At 33.3% G+C, this 19,005-nt stretch overlaps 1 protein-coding gene across 1 annotated transcript; it reads right to left on the bottom strand.

Moving 5' to 3' along the window:
* Positions 1–425: 425 nt before the first annotated feature.
* Positions 426–8,461, bottom strand: LOC11433701 (GBF-interacting protein 1-like). The gene is made up of 9 exons (XM_003617814.4): positions 8,196–8,461; positions 7,073–7,116; positions 6,405–6,504; positions 5,820–5,952; positions 4,762–5,342; positions 4,023–4,272; positions 2,418–2,715; positions 1,373–1,813; positions 426–1,163 (listed from the first exon to the last, which is right to left on the bottom strand). Exons 1-9 carry the CDS (start codon positions 8,377–8,379, stop codon positions 873–875), a joined length of 2,322 nt encoding a protein of 773 aa, XP_003617862.1. The 5' UTR covers positions 8,380–8,461; the 3' UTR covers positions 426–872.
* Positions 8,462–19,005: the final 10,544 nt, after the last annotated feature.

The following is a 19,005-nucleotide window of genomic DNA, read 5'->3' as shown; positions in this document are numbered from 1 at the left end:
TTGAAAACTTGTTTTTAAAATGATTGTTTTCTAATCTCGCTCTCATTTAGCCTTTACCTTTACACTTTAAAAGGTGATATTCAAGGGGGCACCAAACTATACAAGCTTCCAAATATGCTATCAATATGGTCTTCCCAACACCGTTAACGGTAATTTGTGGTGTAGAAATTGACTGATAACTATGAAGACAAAGGTGAAATATGTAGGAAGACACACAAAAATGTCATTCGCAGTTACTTGCCTAATGAAGGATTGTTAAAACCCACATATTTGACTCAATGCTGCAAAGAAATTATAAACTTAAGAGTTGCTAATGAAAAGAAACCGGACAAATAAATTTATCCCCATGCGCACTCCTCCATTAGATAATAAGAGCTCCAGCTACATGAAGGAAAGCACATAAAAATCCAAAGATCGGAAATGAATTACTGAAGAAAAATAGATTCTACAATTGTCATTAACCATATAGAACAGTATAATTCAATGTCTTCAGCTATCAAAATGTAGTATACAGGTGAGAATTGAGAACGGAAAAATTGAAAAATCTCACCAACTCTATTGAACTCTTGGCTTAGTATAATATCATCAGGAATTCTAAAGGTCCTTATACCAACAACTACATGTTTCTAAGGGGGAAAAGAACATGTGAGGGATGAATAAACTGAACCTCGAAAATAAAAATAAATATAAAACCTGCAACTAGCAGCACCCTTCAAAATCGTCAGCACCAAAAACAGTTACTAATTTCTTTTCTCATTTTTTGGCCGCATTTGTTATTTACACTTCAGATCAGGCCAGTGTTCATTCTTCGTGGATTTGAGCACATCATATGTGCATTTTAACAATATGGCACCAAGAACATGTTTCCCATCCTAAAAATTAGAATTCCAATTGATCTGTGAAGGCGGTAGCTGCTGATAAGATCCTGGAGGCAGGCCTACAGTTTCAATAGGCCCAGCGACAGCTTGAGACTGCTGCAAAAGGGTAGAAGGTGAAGCAACTGTCTGCCCTGGTTGATAGATACCGGGAAATGCTCCGTGAGCAGCCTGTGTCTGGGGGAAGGTGAGATGTTGCCCCTGAGGGGCAAGGTTATATAGAGAATTAAGTTGCAAACCGGATATATCTTGGCCAGGTGCATGTATCCACACAGCAGAGCCTTCACTCTGCAGCAAAAAAATTAAAAATAAGAAAACAAGTTTAGTAACTACGGAAAATCCAAGTATTTCAATAAAAAATTGATGAATCAAAGGTAGACTCAATAACAAAATAATATTGATAATGTTGAAGCAAGAGTCTATAAAATTCTTCTATTTATTTTTTGAAGAAATAGGCACAGATGGAAAGGAAAAAAAACAGCAATAAGCAAACCAACCAGTTGTCCAGTTGTATAGATCTGGTTTTCTTTCAATTGAGACACTGCAGTATCTTCATTTCCGGCAGAGCTTCCAGTATTCACAGTCGGACTAGGAGCATATCCAACAGGTGGAGTGATATATGATCCCGAAGGAATTCCAATATGAGCCATATTTCCTGAGTTCGCTCCAGCCTTGAATTGCGGAAGAGGGAACTTGATCCCAGCAGCTGCAGCTGCGGCTGGTAGATACATGTTTCCAGCTGGTGGCTGTTGAGGGAAACCATTGTGGCTTAAAAATTGATGCATTGGAGACAGGTAAATTGGGGGGTAATAGGGGCCATATGGGAAGAAGTTAGCTGGGTATGGTGGCCTAAAATAAGAAACGGGCTGTGGAGACACGGGTATAGAGCTCTGTAGAGGTGGAGTTGGGCTGGGAGACACAGCCTGAGAACTTGCAGTCTGCAATGTTTAAAGAATGACAGAGATATTAGGGAAAATAAATATGTGTGAGTGCGTGTATAACCAACCAACAAATGGATTCATAATTAAATATAAGGAAATCAAATAAATCAAAAACATATAAATTTCTTCTGAAGAAAAGAAAATGCAAAGATAAACTTAAGTTTGTGTTTGAAACGTAATAGAACCAATTGATTTCCAATCTTAAGTTTATTCTTCGTAACGAATTTGGTTTCCTAATATATGCTTAATTTTAAAAAATATTAAGCATAAAATTGACCAGCTAAAATGACGCTCTTTCTTTTCAAGATACTTTCATTTGTTGCAGAGTTTTCAATCATAAATTCCGGGAAATCACCTCAGAGCAAATAGCTTTTAGTATAAAGAAAAACAGATATATACTCTAAAAAACAAAATAAATAAACAAATACAAGTATTAGTGCAAATTAATGTGAGAGGAAAGTTAATAACCTTTCCAACCATATGAATACAAGTCAGTATCAGAACACCGAACCAAAAAGATAGTATTAAGACATAGGGAAATATAATTTTAATAAATATCAAGTAGATGAAAATCTAAGAAATACATGATGGAGGAACTTACAACAAAGGAAGGGAAGTGTGGTGTTTCTTGCGCCTGAAGCTCACTACCCTCAAATTGAACTTGCTGAGTCCCTAACATGGTAGACATGAAATTCAAACCATAGTTTTGAGCACTTTGAACAGTCAGAATTGGATGGCCCTCGGGAGTTAACAATACCTCCTGCTTTGGCTGCTCAATCTTTGAATCATTACCAGTTATAGATATGCCTTCAGAAGCCAGTGCCTCTTTAATTAAATAAGATGAAGAATGTGCATGATCAAGATGATCTCCGTGTTCGGGCAATGGCGCGCTTTGGTTGCTACATCAAAACAAGAAATACCATCAAAACATAGATTACAACATGGCATCAAGATGATCTTCCTTTTTGGTAATAGGAGGATTAATCAATTAATGCAATCAAAATAATTCATAAAAGAACCTATACACCTTTCTAGCACCAACTTTTAGGTTCATTATAGTTATTCTTGGGCTTTGTTTGGGAATTGGGAGGGTAAGGGAAGGCAGGGTTTGGGGGGAAAGAGGAGAGAATGGAAGGGGAAGGGAGGATAGTCTCACATTGCATGAGTTTATTTTCTCCATGGAATTAAAACCCCTAATTTGGGGTAACTCAAAAAGATGAATTGGGGGAGACTTTAGAGGGTTGTGCAGAGCTTTAAAAACCAGATCATTTCTTTGTCTATGATACTCTCAAACAAACCAGAAAAACATTCGCCATAAACCTTCCCCTCAACACCCCTCAAAAACCGGCTTTCATTCCCCTTCTCATTCCCATCAAACCCTTCTCCTCTCCTCCCTACTCTCAAACAACCCTTAATGAAGAGGTTTAATATACTTCCTCCGTCCCAAAATGTAAGGAAAAAAAAACTCGCTTTCTTCGTCCCAAAATGTAAGCAAAAAAGACAGTTTTAACCTATTTAATCTTGTTTTTTTAAAAAAAAAAAAAAAAATTCCAAGAAAACCTTTTGCTTAAACTCATGAAATTAAATGCAAAATACATTCAATTTTATCACTCTTCCATTTTCTCCATAATTAATAGCCAATGAAAATTGTTTTTACATCTTCCCATGAAACTTGTTCCAAAGAGAACACAAAATTATACTCCAAATTCTTATGTTTTACTCCCTCCGTTTCAAAATGAGTGTCGTTTTAGCCAAAAAAAAATTGTTTCAAAATGAATGTCACTTTCAGTTTCCAATGCAATAATAACTTTTTCTTTTCAATTTTACCCTTCAATTAATACTATGTTACACTACTTCCAAGGTATTATTTTTTCTTTAATGAAAAACAAGTCAATAGTTGATTAGGATAATTTGGTAAAATTGCTATGACATTTGACTACTTTATTCCATTCCTTAATATGTGTGCAATTGGCTAAAGCGACACTCATTTTGAAACGGAGGGAGTAGTTTTCTTAATAAGTGTGATTTGATTTTTTTTTTTTGCTTACAATTTGAGACAGAGGGAGTAAGATAATAAATCTAAGTAAACCCAACCATACATCACTCGTACACCATTTAAAAGGTGCAAGAGGGAACAAAATATGATAAATCTCTAATTTTCCATGCAAAGAAAAGCACATACATTAGGATCATATAAATTACAAACCTTGAATTAACAGTTTCAGCATTCACTGAAGAAAATTCAGTAGTGGGAGAAGTGCTATTGTCACAACCAGTTACACTGCTAGATTTTTCACTTGGATCAAAAGTATCAAAGCTTCCAAATGTCAGACCACCTTTTAAAGCCTCAGGCACTTGGAAATGGTTTGGAAAAGTAACATGTTGCCTCAACTCAGTTGACTGCACAGGAGCTTCTGAAGTTGAGACCTCTTTGACATTGGCTGTTTTAGAAACATCTGCAAACGCATCGACAGGCATTTTTATAAAAGTAATACAGTTAGAGAAAAATAAAAAAAAATAAAAATGGAGCGGAAAAAAAAAAATTAATAACAGAATTTTAGGTGACTCTGGATTTTGTCAGTATGATTCCATCAAATGTGGGATTATTTCAGCACAAAAAAATCTGGGAGTTAACTGATAGGAGCAAAATCCAAACACGGACAATCAGGCTGATTTTCCCTTAAAATATCTTCAGAAAAGGTTTCAAAGATTTTTTTCCCATACTTTTTCTAGACCCGGTGGGCTTTACTTCAGTTCAATTACTCTCTTGAGGGATAATATTGTCCTCCAATACCAGGGAAAACAATGACCATATACATCTGGTAAAATTGTTTCGATAAAAAAATTAAAGACTACGACCTAAACCAGAAAGTGAGGAGATGGAAACAGTATACGTCAAACAATTTCTTTATAAGATTTAACAGGTATGGAATAAAAAACTTTACCTTGAGGCGGTTGGCTAACGCAACTGGAAGTCAATGATGAAGACGATGAGAGTTGCAAGGGCTCAGATAACCGGTTACTTTCAACTTCATTTGACTTTGGTATAGCATTCGGGTTGCTTGTTGAATTCATGGACCCGGACTTATCATTCTCGGATGCTGATAAATCACCAGCTTCTTCAAGTTTGTTTCCTTTAACATGATTTGGCCCAGCAGATATCCGGTCACTCCCTACTTCCCTACTGACAGCACCGCCAACACCAGGAATCTGGGAGATAGATGGTGCCAGCACAGGATCTGAAGAGGAACAAACACCCGGTACAGAAATTTGATGTTGATCAGAACTCGAGAGAGATTTTCCTTGGTCAGTTCTTGTAATTGAGGCAAAGGTTTGAGTGGGAGATGTGGTTGCTGCAACAACAACAGCTTGAGGTTGCACAGTTTCTTGATTGACAGTGTCATTAGAAGCTGAACTGCTTTGTGGGACACTAACAACACTACCTATGAGAGATTGGCCAGAAGAACCATGACCAGACTTCCCATTGGATTGATTTGCAGCACTACGGGGTGCAACAGCTGAACCTCTGCAATTGAAGAATCGTGAAATATTATCAAGTTGCTCATGCAAGCCACTTGTCAAATAAACTGCATCAGTAAATCCAAAATCAAGTAGGAAATTACTTCAATATTGTAGTTATTACACATTAAGTTATGAAACAATAGAGAGCGCTAATGATTTTTATTGAACAAGAAATTTTGTGCATGATCTCTTCATTGAACGTTATATTTGTAAAAGGTTCACTCAGAAAAGAAAAAAAAAATTACCAGAATGAATGAGATATGGTTAGAATTTCAATGGCAAACAAACAAATACAAAAGGGATATCAATTATCACCTTACTTTGTTTTTCTTTCGTTTTTTTACTAATTTTGTGACTTGCCTTGCTTTTTATCGTTAAACAGGAAATTAAAAAACATTTTCTTTCCGCTATTATATTTTCTTATAATCAGAGATAGTATGGCTAGATAAACAAGTTAAGAAAATATAATAGAAATTACAACCTTGAGGCTTGGGGTGCTGCATTAGTGTTTTTCTGTAAATCTGGCTGAGTAGAGGAAGCATGAGTTCTCTCTGCAATGTGATGGACTCCATTTTCCCTTCGAATAGGAAGGTTCCTCCCACCACCACCACCATCTAGCAAGAGATGTTTGAAAGAAAAGGAAACAACTAATGAGCTAATAAAATAAGCAGGAAATTTTATGATGATGATGATGATGAATAGGAAAGATCTCTATAATATGGAAAAGATAACTGCAATAGCATCAAAAGATAAAAGTGGGGACAGAGTGCTATTTTATTTCATCTTGATTGATTAAAAAGGGAGTATAATAGAGCTCATGCAAAACGAAATTAAATTATAATTCTCAGGTCTTAGTTGAAATATCTCATAAATTATTTTAGGAGGAAAGAACCACCTAGTGTAGACGTCATAAAAATACACACACACAAAACTAACTAGTAGTTGCATTCCAAAAGTATTTTACAGACTGATGTTTCTTGGTGACCTTAAGAATCTTCATAAACAAAGCAGAGGACAACAGAAACAAATCCTACTATCTAGCCTCTAAAAAGTATGAAAAATGTACCAGGAAAGTTTGAGGAATAGCCCCCCGAAAAACCTCTTGCTCCCCTCCCCGGTCCACGTTGTTTTGATCTAGACTCCTCAGAAACCCTGCTGCTCAATCCCTACAATGGTCAAGTTAAAAACAAATCAGTTAGGGCTAATAAACATCAGAAAAAATTATGGAAACAACTAGACTTGAACAATCACAAAAACACACATGAAATGTTAAATAACAAGTATACAGCCCACTACAAAACATAAAACAGGTCTTTTACGGTTAGCAAGCAATGTTCCATGATTACAGAGTGCATACTAAACGGATGGAATCAAATACCTATTGCAACCATGTATATTCAGACAGTTAGGGAAAATGAGGATTTTATAACACAATGACAGCTCAAGTGAGCTCATAACACAACAAGAGTGGAAATCTGGCGTATATTTAGGCGAGAAATCAACTGGATACACCAACCTAACTTTCAAATGCAATTAAAAAAATTACACACCAACTTAAATTGTATTGCATATCGAGTTTTTTTTAAAAATGGTCGATGTTAATATTGTAAGTAATTGTTAGTATTATGCTGGGAGTGGGGATCATCCGCTCCTTAACTCCTCCACTAGTAACAGGAAAATACGTAAACTAAATACTAAGAACTAACATCAGGGCAAAGAAAAACAAAATCTTACTTCTTTTCTGCGGTCGCGTCTGCTTCTTACTTCATGAAAAGTATCTGCAAACAAAAAATAAATAATTCAAAACCAGTTAATACACCAAACATAAAAATGAAAAACTCAATATCTCAGAAATGACATAAACTATTTATTTTCAAGAAATCATAGATGACTACATGACATATAGTGCTTCATCAGTTTTAGTTCAGCCATTATTTGAGAAACATCAAACACGTACAACAAGAACAGCTAAATCCTTCGAAAGGTACTACTGGCCTGTTTGGATGGGCTTATTTGAGCTTATCTATTGGCATAAATTTTGTGTGACTGTGTGAGAGAACTTGTGAAAATAGCTTATGACATAGTTCAAAAGGTGTTTTCATCTTATTTTCATAAGTTCTCAAAAATAGCTTACGAAATCCGCTTATAGCTTATCCAAAAAGAATTTATCTTTTGCTATCGAAATAGCTGATACAACATAAGCGTTTATTATTATAAGCGCTTGTGATATAAGCTGCAAATAAGTTATTTATCCAAACAGGGCCTAAATCCCATTTTGTAAGCTTTTAACATCTTACAATCTCCTTATTTTCAATCATGTTTCCAAGCATTACACAATAAAAAAAATTAAAGAAAAAAAATAACAAATTTTCATAGTCCAAAAAGCCACACACAGCTTGAGTTAAGACCCTGTTTGGAGAAACAGCTTATTCGAAGCTTATAGATAATCACTTATCATGATAAGTGCTTATGTATAAGCTATTTATATAGCAAAAATAAAATAAATTTCCAATTCTTTTCATATAAAGATATAAGCTTTCTTGAAGAACTTATGAAAATAAGCCAAAAACAGCTTATGAACAATGTCATAAGCTGTTAAATTCCACCGAATAGTCTCACAAAACTTATGCTCGTTAATAAACTCAAATAAGTCAATCCAAAAACCCTTTAAATCAAGAAAACAGTAAAATCAAAATTAAATTAAACGAAATTAATAAAATCAGCTAAACTTAACAAAAACCAAAAAAAAAAAAATGAGTAGCTATGAATAATAGTGAAGTAAAGATTGAAACTTGCAACGAATAAATAATGAATTAGTGAAAAAGAAAAGCGAATAGTGAAAGAGAAAATGAGAAACCTAAATAGAGAAGCTTTTGAGTAGTTTCATTGGGATCCATGTTTGATTCTTTAAGAACGGAGAAGATTTCATCGTCGGTGTGTTGTTTTCCAGTGATCTCTCTGATGTCGAGGATGGTTTTCCGTACATTGTTGGGGATCGGAACCCTAGACCCGCCACCACCACCACCGCGGCCGCCGCTCATTCTTTCAGAGAGAGAGAGAGACTACTGCCTCTGTGTGTTTGAGAGAGAGAGAGAGAGAGAGAGAAACAAACATTCACGTTGAATCATACCATATCATTTCATAAATATTTTAATTTAATACTTTTAAATGTCAGTAGGGTTACATTTTTACTCTAATTAGGACCTTTAACTTTTTTTACTGCGTCTTTTAAAAAAAGAATTGTTGTTCACACATATGTTATAGGGCTGAAAAACACCAGTAAAATACTAAAATACCTCCTCTGCAGTTAACTGTCGAGAAAAAATAAAACTGGCTGTAGTTAACTATCGAGGAAAACCTCGGCAGTTAACTACCGAGGAAATGTTCCATCATTTGTTAGAATTTTTTGTAATGAATCGTAAAATAAAACAACAACTAAAGATCCACCATTTCATTGCTACAGTCATCACCATGGTTAATTCCTCAAACATTTACATGCTTTTGTAATTATGCAGATCTAAAACTCTCTTATCACCAAATTTTTTAGAACTCTATTCAATTTCAATCCCTTATTTTTTGAGTCAACAAAAACAGTGAGGAGGTTGAGGGTTTCATGATTGTAATGTATGGGGTGGTTCTGGTGACAAGAGGCGACCATGGTTCTAGGTGCACAGCCGCCACCGTGTCCACCGTCGCCGGCATTTTTGACCTGTTTCGTCTCCGCCGCAGTCGTCGGTGTTTCCGACTTTGGTTGTTCCAAGAAAATGCTTCTCGTTTCGTTTTTTAAGGATTCTTCATCAGATTCATTTAGCTGATTTTTTTGGGTGTCTTCATGTTCCTTGTGCTTGACATACATGAATGGAGAGAAGCTATTTCATGTTCCTGGTGTACAAAAACTAATTATGTAAAGCAAATCTAATGCACCTTTTTAAAAATTCACCTTAAAATTGTTAAATAAAATGAGATTTTCCAACAAACAAATAATAAATGTCTATGGAGTTGTAAGGGTGGATACGATGGAGGGAGGAAGAGCGGCAGAGAGAAGATGGAAGATGATAATGTAATTCTGGGTTTTAATTTCCTCGGTAGTTAACCGCCGAGGTTTTCCTCGGCAGTTAACTGCAGCCAGTTTTATTTTTCCTCGGCAGTTAACTGCAGAGAGGATATTTTGGTATTTTACTGATGTTTCTCAGCCTTATAACATGTGTAAACAGCAATTCTCAAAAACTTAACAAGATTATATTTCTTTGTACCGTAAAAAAAAAATTATATTTCTTTGTAGATTTTTTAGGGTACGTTTGGATTAAATTATTTTTGAGATTTTGCAAGATAGTTTGTGTAAAAAATAAACTTATTTATGAAGATACAAGTTTTTATAATGACAATTTTTTTATTTATTACCAGTGAAAATTATGAACGGTGTTTTTTTAGGGTTAATAGAGTTTTATCCTCTGTAATATAAATCATTTTTAGTTTTATCCGCCGTAAAAAAAATTTGGATTTAGTCCTTGTAATTTGAAGATTTTTGGTTTTGGACTGTCGTGAATTTTGACATTACAAAATCAAAGATAAGGCGAGGTAAACCGATATTTGCCCAAATTAACAAGGGGTAAACCGAAATTTGCTCAAATTACAAGAGTGGTAAACCTAAATTTGCTCAAATTACAAGAAGTGAAATTTTCCATGAAGGTCCAAAACCAAAAATCTTCAAATTACAAGGATGAAATTCAAAAAAAAAAAACGGAAATGACCTATATTACACGGGTAAAAAATCTTTTTTTATGAAATTTTGATTTTGATTAAAACTAAAGATATAAATGTTTGTTGTTTTCAATTTATAACAAATCAAACTAACCATGATTATCAATTTTCATGACACCAACAATATAACAAAAAAATATAAATCTAAATTCTTTTTTTTAACGACACCAACATCAATCTTTATTATAGAAAAAGTTGTTTAAGGGTATAATTGATATAATGAAAAGGTAAGTTTAAATATATTCATCTAGTTTGTTACACTTTTTAAAATATAAGGGAAAAATAACATATATATATATATATATATATATATATATATATATATATATATATATATTGTATTTGTAATATTTTTTTAATATTTAAATTTATTCTTATTCATTCATTACATATGTTATTTGTATTGAAAATTGAGGGCATTTTTGAAAAGAAAAAGTCAATCCAAAAGAGCTGAAAAGGGTAGTTTTTTTATATATATAATACAGATAATGATGACTTATAAAGGATCGTAAACGCTTATTTATAAGTCAATCCAAACAAGCTACTTGCACTTCAAAAAATATTGTTATATTCAAAAACATTTAAATGAGATGATAAGAAATATCTTTCAACTTAATCAAAAGTTTTAATTCAAATACACCTTTCAATTGTCAAATCTTTTAAGAAAGAGCTTTGTCACTCATTGGGGTGACACTCGATTCAGAGGATTAATCTTTGCAATTGCAGGCAAATGAGATTTTATTCACACCAAAAGAATGTTTCAAAAACCCCGTCTCTCACAAAAATTCATGAATATCTAACTGATAAGCGAGGCGGAAAATTAAATATCAAACAAGATCTTTAATTAATACTTTATTGCATAGATAAGCGAGTTTTTTCATTTTCAACGAAAACTTTTTGCATTTTTTATAAGAAAGTTTGTTGAACCTGACTTCATATTTTGCACTCAAGATTCCCTAAAAAAAAGTCTTTTACACTCAAGAATGAGTCTTCAAATTCCACATAATATGGAGGTTGTTATATGATCATATTACAAACTATGGAAGTAACTATTGTGTCAAGTAAGACATTCACTTTTTTAAAATTTAAAATATGATTAGTTTTTTTATACACAAAGTCACGTTTGTCCACGTTAGTTTAGCTCAATTGTTTTGGACAATGCATAAAAGATAAAAAGTTGGAGTTCAAACCCCGACCACCACAAAAAAAAAAACACACACACACACAAAGTCACGCTTACTTTTAGGGTTATAAAAGTTTTTGGTTCTTATAAAACTTTTAAATTTTGCATTTTAGTCTCTCTAATACTTTTCATTAAAGTTTAATCTCCCAAATATTTTAGGTCACCATTTTTTGTCCCTACTTTTTATTTGCATGAATTATTATTTATAAATTTAAAAATAAGTCAATTCAAACAAGCTACTTGCACCTCAAAAATATATTGTTATATTCAAAAACATTTAAATGAGATAATAAGAATTATCTTTCAACTTAATCAAAGGTTCTGAGATCAAATACACCTCTCAATTATTAAATCTTTTAAAAAAGAGCTTTGTCACTCGTTGGGGTAATACTCAATTCGGAGGATTAATCTTTGCAATTGCATACGAATTCACACCAAAAGGATGTTTCAAAATCACCATATCTCACAAAAAGTCATGAATGTCTAACCGATAAGGAAAATTAAATATCAAAGAAGATCTTTAATTAACACTTTATTGCATGGATAAGCAAGTTTTTTCATTTTCAATAACGACTTTTTGCATTTTTTATATGAGAGTTTGTTGAACCTGAGTTCATCTTTTACACTCAAGTCAAGACAGGTCTTTAAATTTCATGTAATCTTTCTTTTAACCATGAATATGAGAGTGAGGGAGAAGATTTGGTTTTGGATGATAAATAATTTTGAAATCTTAAAAGAGAATACGAGAAAAATGGTTTTGGGATGAAAATTTAAATTTTTATCTAAGTACATTTTAATCATTCCAAGGTATAACTATAAGTTATAAAAGGATGTTACTAGAAGAAGAAAAAATTATCTGCAATAATAAAACTTTTTCTTTAATACGGAGGTTGTTATACGACCAGATTACAAACTATGGAACTAACTATTGTGTCAAGTAAGACATTCAGTTTTTTTAAATTTAAAAGATGATGTTTTTTCGTATGCAAAGTCATGTTTACTTTTAGGGTTATAAAAGTTTTTGGTTCTTATAAAACTTTTAAATTTTGCTTTTTAGTCTATTTAATATTTGTCATTAAGTTTTAATCTCCAAAATATTTTAATTCACCATTTTTTGTCCTTACTTTATATTTGCATGAACTATTTTTTATAAACTTAAAAATAAGTCAATCCAAACAAGTTTCTTGCACCTCAAAAATATATTGTTATATTCAAAAACATTTAAATGAGATGGTAAGAAATGTCTTTCAGCTTAATCACAGGTTCTGATTCGAATACACTTCTCAATTGTCAAATCTTTTAAAAACGAGGTTTGTCGCTCATTGGGGCGATACTCAATTCAGAGGATTAATCTTTACAATTGCACACAAATAATATTTTATTCACTCCAAAAGAAGGTTTCAACCGTCTCTCACAAAAATTTATGAATATCCAACTGACAAGCACGACGGAAAATTAAATATTAAACAAGATCTTCAATTAAACTCTATTGTATGGATAAGCAAGTTTCTTCCTTTTCAATGACGACTTTTTGCATTTTTTATAAGAGAGTTTGTTGAACCTAGTTCATCTTTTACACTCAAGATTCCCTCAAACAAATATTTTACACTCAAGATAAGTCTTCAAATTCCACATAATCTTTCTTTTAACGATGAACACTCGGGGAGAAGATTTGGTTTGGGGTGATACATAGTTTTGAAATGTGAGAAGAGAATATGAGAAAAATGGTTTTGGGATGAAAATTTAATTTTTTTATCTAAGTACATTTTAATCATTTTAAGGTATAACTAAATTATAAAAGGATGTTGGTAGAAGAAAAAAAAGTATCTACCATAATAAAACTTTTTCTTAAATTTGGAGGTTGTTATACGACCGGATTACAAACTATGGAACTAACTTTTAGGGTATAATTAGTTTTTTTATACACAAAGTCATGTTTACTTTCAGGGTATAAAAATTTTTGGTTCTATAAAACTTTTAAATATCTTTTTAGTCGCTTACTTTTCATTAAGCTTTAATATCCCAAATATTTTAAGTCACCATTTGTTGTCCCTACTTTTAAATAAATTTATGTGTATCCTTCAAAATTTTGATTAACTTGTTGCAGTCATATTTAGTAAATTATAGAAAATTCTCTTACAAAAGTTTAATTATTTAAAAAAGGTATGTGAATTAAATATGAATCTTTAAATCATTAGAACAAAAAACTCATATTTAATTCCAAATTTGTTAAACAAATCTATATTTTAGTGCAAGATATTGTTATAATGGTCCCTATATATATTCAATCTTTTGTTTTTGATCCTTATAAAATAAAATCACACTGTTTAGTCCTTGTGACATTTTCCTTAATGTTAACGGAAATTTTTTACAGGGACTAAAAATGCTGATGGAAAATTTTACAGGAACTTAAAATGCTGACGGAAAATTCTACATAGACTAAAAAGTGTGATTTTATTTTGTAGGAACTAAAATTGAAATTTTAAATATTTATTGGGACCATTTACTTAATCAACCCTAATATTTTTAACATCTTTGTAAAAATTCATTCAAAAATGTGAAATATACACATGAGTTTAATTAAAAAGATGAAGTGGGGTCGAAAAACATTTAGAGGGCTAAAACTCAATGAAAATTTATAAAATGGTGACGCAAAATATTTAGTGGGCTAGAACTTGATAAAAATTTTATAAAAGAACCGGAAGCAAAATTTGAAAAATTTATAAACTTGTTTAAAATAAGCAACTTTCAAAATGAGTAATGAGTTACATATATTTTTATTAACCAAGTTTAGTTCCATCCTTCAAGTTATTGAAAAAAAAAAGTTTAGTTCCTTAAAAAAAACTCATGTTTCGCCCCCCCCTACTTTCATATTTTAATTATAATTTTTTTCCTTTTGGCCAAAGAGACTAAAATTCATGTTTTTTTACAAGCGAAAATCTAAGTTAAGTTATTGCAACAATGGATTTTAACAAAAAAATAATGGAGAGTTGGGAGTGAGGGGTGGTGGTAGAACAAGCTTTCGGAAGGTTGCTTGGCAAGGGGGAAACACCTTTTTGTCTAAAGTATCCAAGACTCTTTACGATTTCAAATAAAAAAAACAAAAACAAAAGTGGAAGAGTTTAGAGGAGCGATGTGTGGCGGTGCAGATTGGGTTTTCTCTTGGCAAATAAACTTCTTTGTTTAGAAGTAGAGCTGTCAAAACGGACTATCCGGTCCATTTCGGACCGGCCTGATCGAGTTGTAGGCTTTTTAGAGCCGGGTTGAAAAGCGCGGTTTAAATACAGACTGAAATAATAGAGCCCAGGCCCGGCCCTATACGGGCTCCCCGGCCAGCCCACACGCACCCTTTTAAAAAAAAAATACTTTTAATGATCCTAATTCCTAGCAGAATTTTTCACAAGGTAAAAAAACATAATCAAATTATAGTTATATGCACATAATTACATAGTTTTATAGCATATTCACAGAGCTACAAAACATGTAATTTGCACAATATATGTTGGACTTAGTTATAGTGTTAGAATTTTGCACTTTCTCATTCAGAGTTCTGTTTTTTCTTTGTTTATGTTTGTTTATTTTATTTTCTTACTACTACTAATTCAAAACACTGTTTTTATTTACCATTACAAGGATTGGAGCCTTTTTTTTTTTTTTTTTTTGTCTATTGTTTTTGTTACTTACGGTTTATGGATTAGTTTATGGAATATGCTATGAACTATATCTTGGTTTATGCTATAGAATATATGTTGGACTTAGTTGTAGTGTTAGGTTTTTAAACTCAACACCAAACTAAACCCAACTTGTATTTTTTCCCCAGGTTACCGGGCTACCCGTAGTTCGTATAGGCAACAGGTTTTTTCGGACCGGGTTAAAAAGCCAAAATTTATCCGGGCTGCAATTTTTAGGCCCAAACTCTACGTTTTATTCGGGTTTTCGAGCCGATCCATTTTGACAGCTCTATTTAAAAAGGAGAGCTTTTTATTAATTTGATGGAGGATTTGGCAGGGCATAAGTGGGAAAATTATGAGGATGGCTGGGTTTGGAGAGCGGGGGAGGGATGTATTCATGGGTGAATGCTTGTACAACAAAGGGGTAGCTATGGCTACCCCAAAAAATAAATTTTATTGAGTTAGTAGGTATATTTTTATGTTTAGCTACCCCTAATAATACATAGGCGAAATACCTCCCCGGAGCCTTTAAGTTTCATGTTTGTTTTAGATAGATCCTTTAAGTTTCTAAGGTTTCAGATAGGTCTTTTAAGTTTGAAGTTTGTTTCGGATAGGTCTTTTAAGTTTCTAAGGTTTTAGATAGGTCCTTTAAGTTTCGAGTTTGTTTCAGATAGGTCCTTTCTATTAACCTCCGTTAAGCCAAAGTTGATTTGATAGAAAGGACCTATCTGAAACAAAGGACCTATCTGAAACAAACTCGAAACTTAAAGGACCTATCTGAAATCTTAGAAACTTAAAGGACCTATCTGAAACAAACGTGAAACTTAAAGGACCCAGGGAGGTATTTGGCCTAATACATATTTGGCTACTCCAAGTTCTATTTTAGGCGTAATAATTTTTTGTGACTTTGGTTACCTTCGGGTAGTCACTTTATAAAATTATTGCTAGCTTTGCCGCTTGATGTATTTTCTCGATAAGGTCCACATACAAGAAGCTTGAATCATTATCGGCGTCGGAGGCGGAGTGAAGTGGATAAGAGACTTTTTGTGCTATTTGAAAAGTTCCGACTCTTGACAAAAGTTACGGCGTTCTCTTGGCAAATACTTCATGAACGAATTGCAACGAGGAGTAATCTTACCGGGCATAACATTTTGCCTCCAGTAGCTTCTACTTTGTGTGTTTGTGTAATAATGTTGAAGAATCGTCAAACCATCTTTTCCTTCACTGTGATACATAATTCTAATTTGGGCTAAGGTGGTGAGGTGGTTGGAAATTTCTCTCATTACCCCACCAAACTTGTTTGCGTATTGGGAAGGTTGAAATTTGGTGGAAAGGAATGAGTGGATTCAGAAGGGGTTATGGCTAATATGGTGTTGAGGCAAAATCCCTAATTAATTTTAAAGATAATAAACTTTAATGATTAAGGATTAAATGGACTTTGATTAATTCCTTGGTATTTAACTTGTGCTCTTTATAGTGTTTTTACTAAGACAGGAACAATGTTTAAATCATACCAAGATGCATGAAATCAAAGGACATTGAATCCATGAACTAATTCTAAAGTTCAGAAAGTTAGTTCAGAATGTTGATCAGAGAGTTGATCAAAACGTTCTGATGAGAGTTCAGAAGGTTGTTCATAAGCAACCCAGAATCACCAAGAACATAACCAAGAACATGCAAGTTACATTGGGACATGAATGTACGTCCAGGAAAGCATCTTTGCATGGGTCAATAAACAAGTTAAGGCATTAACAAAAGAAATGTCTAAAGGATCTTTAATGTTCATTCAATACTATGATCATTAAAGTACTAGGAATATTCCAATGAGAATATTATCCTAGATGTTGCATTCATTGCACTTCAGTTGTGTTTTACTATTAGAGTTGATTACATTAAAAGTTAAGTCTTAAAAATCAAACTAAAGTAAGAACAAAAGAAACATTCCGAAGGTCAGAATGTTCATTTCTGCACATGCTTCTAACCATGAACAATGTAGTTGGTGGAAAGATGAAAAAGCTAGCAAAAGGAGATCTTGCATCAGAGATAACGTGTCCTCTGATTTGAATCAAGCAAATCTCATTGAAGCATGGGACTGAAGATGCAGATCCACTATCCTCTCTCTCATGCACCAAGTCCAAGACAGATTTGGTAATTTTATCCTACTTTATCCAGCAACTTTTGATGCATATGGAGAAGTAACTTTTTAAGGGTAAAACCTGAACAAATCTCATGTCACGTATTGGATAAACTCATAAACTCATCAGACATTCATCGTTGATGAACCTAGATGAAGAACATCATGAATACCAAACGTTCTGGTGAACAACACATCAACATTCTGATATTCATCCTGGGAACACAACAACATTCTGATGTTCAGAATGTTCACCCAGATTTTCAAGTAAAAGCTTGTGGGGCCCAGGGCACATGTCATAACACAATTGGTCACCTTACAACAACTATATGAGCCCAAAAACTCTATAAATAGAGATCAAAGGCTCAACATTACTTGCACCATTGCAAAGCATACAAGAAAACAACTGAAATTGTTTGAAGCTCTGCAATTTGATTTGATCATCATTGAAGGCTCTTTTTACCTTCTTCGTAGTGTAAATCAATTCTCTTCTTGTTATCTCTCTTCAAGATAACTTCTTCTTCTTCCTCTTCTGTTTGTTTCACAAACATTCAAACTTCTCACAAATTGTAATCAAGTCTCATCTAGCTTTTGGGGTACTAAAGTGTTAGCTTGAGCAAAGATTGTAAAAGTCTAAGTGGTTAACTTAGCAACAAGGTGCAAGCCTGCTGAGGCTTAGAGAATACATAATTGTAAGTGTTCAGGTGAACAAAGACTGTAAAGTGCAGGATTTAAGAGGTTATCTCAAGCATCAAGTGGAAACTCTCACAAGATTGTGAGGAGTGCTGGACTAACCCACATCGGGGGAACCACTATAAATCTCTGTGTGTTTATTCTCTCTTCCCTATACTCTTTACTTACTGCAAACACAAACACACACTTACACACCTTATTAAACTGTTTTTGTGTATGAACTTCAGAACGTTCTGAAGTCAGAATATTAACTTAACTATTCAAACTCCCCATTCCTTGTGACTATTTTATCTACTTCATATGGCATGCGGGAATTTGGCAAACTTAGAATCAAATAAATTTTTTAAACGTGGTGAAATATGTTGATGGCATTGTAGAGGAAATAAAGGTTTAATCACGAAGGTGGAGTTTGAGTAGGCCAAAAATTCCAACTTAATTACAGTATGAATGAACTTGGAATTCGAAAGATGGCGTTTGGAGGTAAGGGGAATGGTGATATAGTGCCCCGGAATTTCTGTCGTGACCTTGCAGTTACTTACGGTTGCTAGCATGTCATGGACGTTCTTTCTATCACAATCATGTTTGTTTAGTTTGCTTATTGGGTTTGCTAGGATAGCAACGACTTGGCCTCAGGTGTGGGAGTAACCTTTTTGAGTGGGGAGTGGCATGGGTGTTGGTCTTGCTATTTTGTGTAACATGCTCGCATGTCTGGGTAACCTTCAGTTGTTTTTTTGTTGTCTGAGCTTTCGGTGGACATGGACAACTTGCTTTGTTTAGGAGTGCTTTTGGGTGTTTTGCTTATATATGGCACCCATGCATTTTTTTTTTTGTTCCGTTGTGTTGTAACCACGTGCATCTTGCACTGGTTTACCTTAATAAATTTGTTGTTTCATAAGAAAAAAAAAGTTTTCACGTGGACACCACTTCATTTAAAATTTTCAATGTCATAAGTATTGAGTTAGTAGAATTTTGTTTGTTTAGCTTGTAGTAAAAAAATGGTTGGGCCATCATTGAAAACATGAAATGATTAAGGACCGAATCATGAATTATTTTTATTAGCACGTGAGCTTTAGACCAATTTATAAATATACGAGGTCTCTTTTGTCTATATATGATTCTTTTTGTTCATAAAAAAAAAAATAATGTTTTGTTGGTGGACCTAAAATGAAAGATTTAATAACTTTACGTTTAAATTAGGGAAAATCTTAACCGGTGCTCTTGGGGA

This window comes from Medicago truncatula, chromosome 5 (genome assembly GCF_003473485.1).
Source record: "Medicago truncatula cultivar Jemalong A17 chromosome 5, MtrunA17r5.0-ANR, whole genome shotgun sequence".
NCBI classification, from domain to species: domain Eukaryota; kingdom Viridiplantae; phylum Streptophyta; class Magnoliopsida; order Fabales; family Fabaceae; genus Medicago; species Medicago truncatula.
This window is presented reverse-complemented; position numbering and strand designations above follow the sequence as displayed.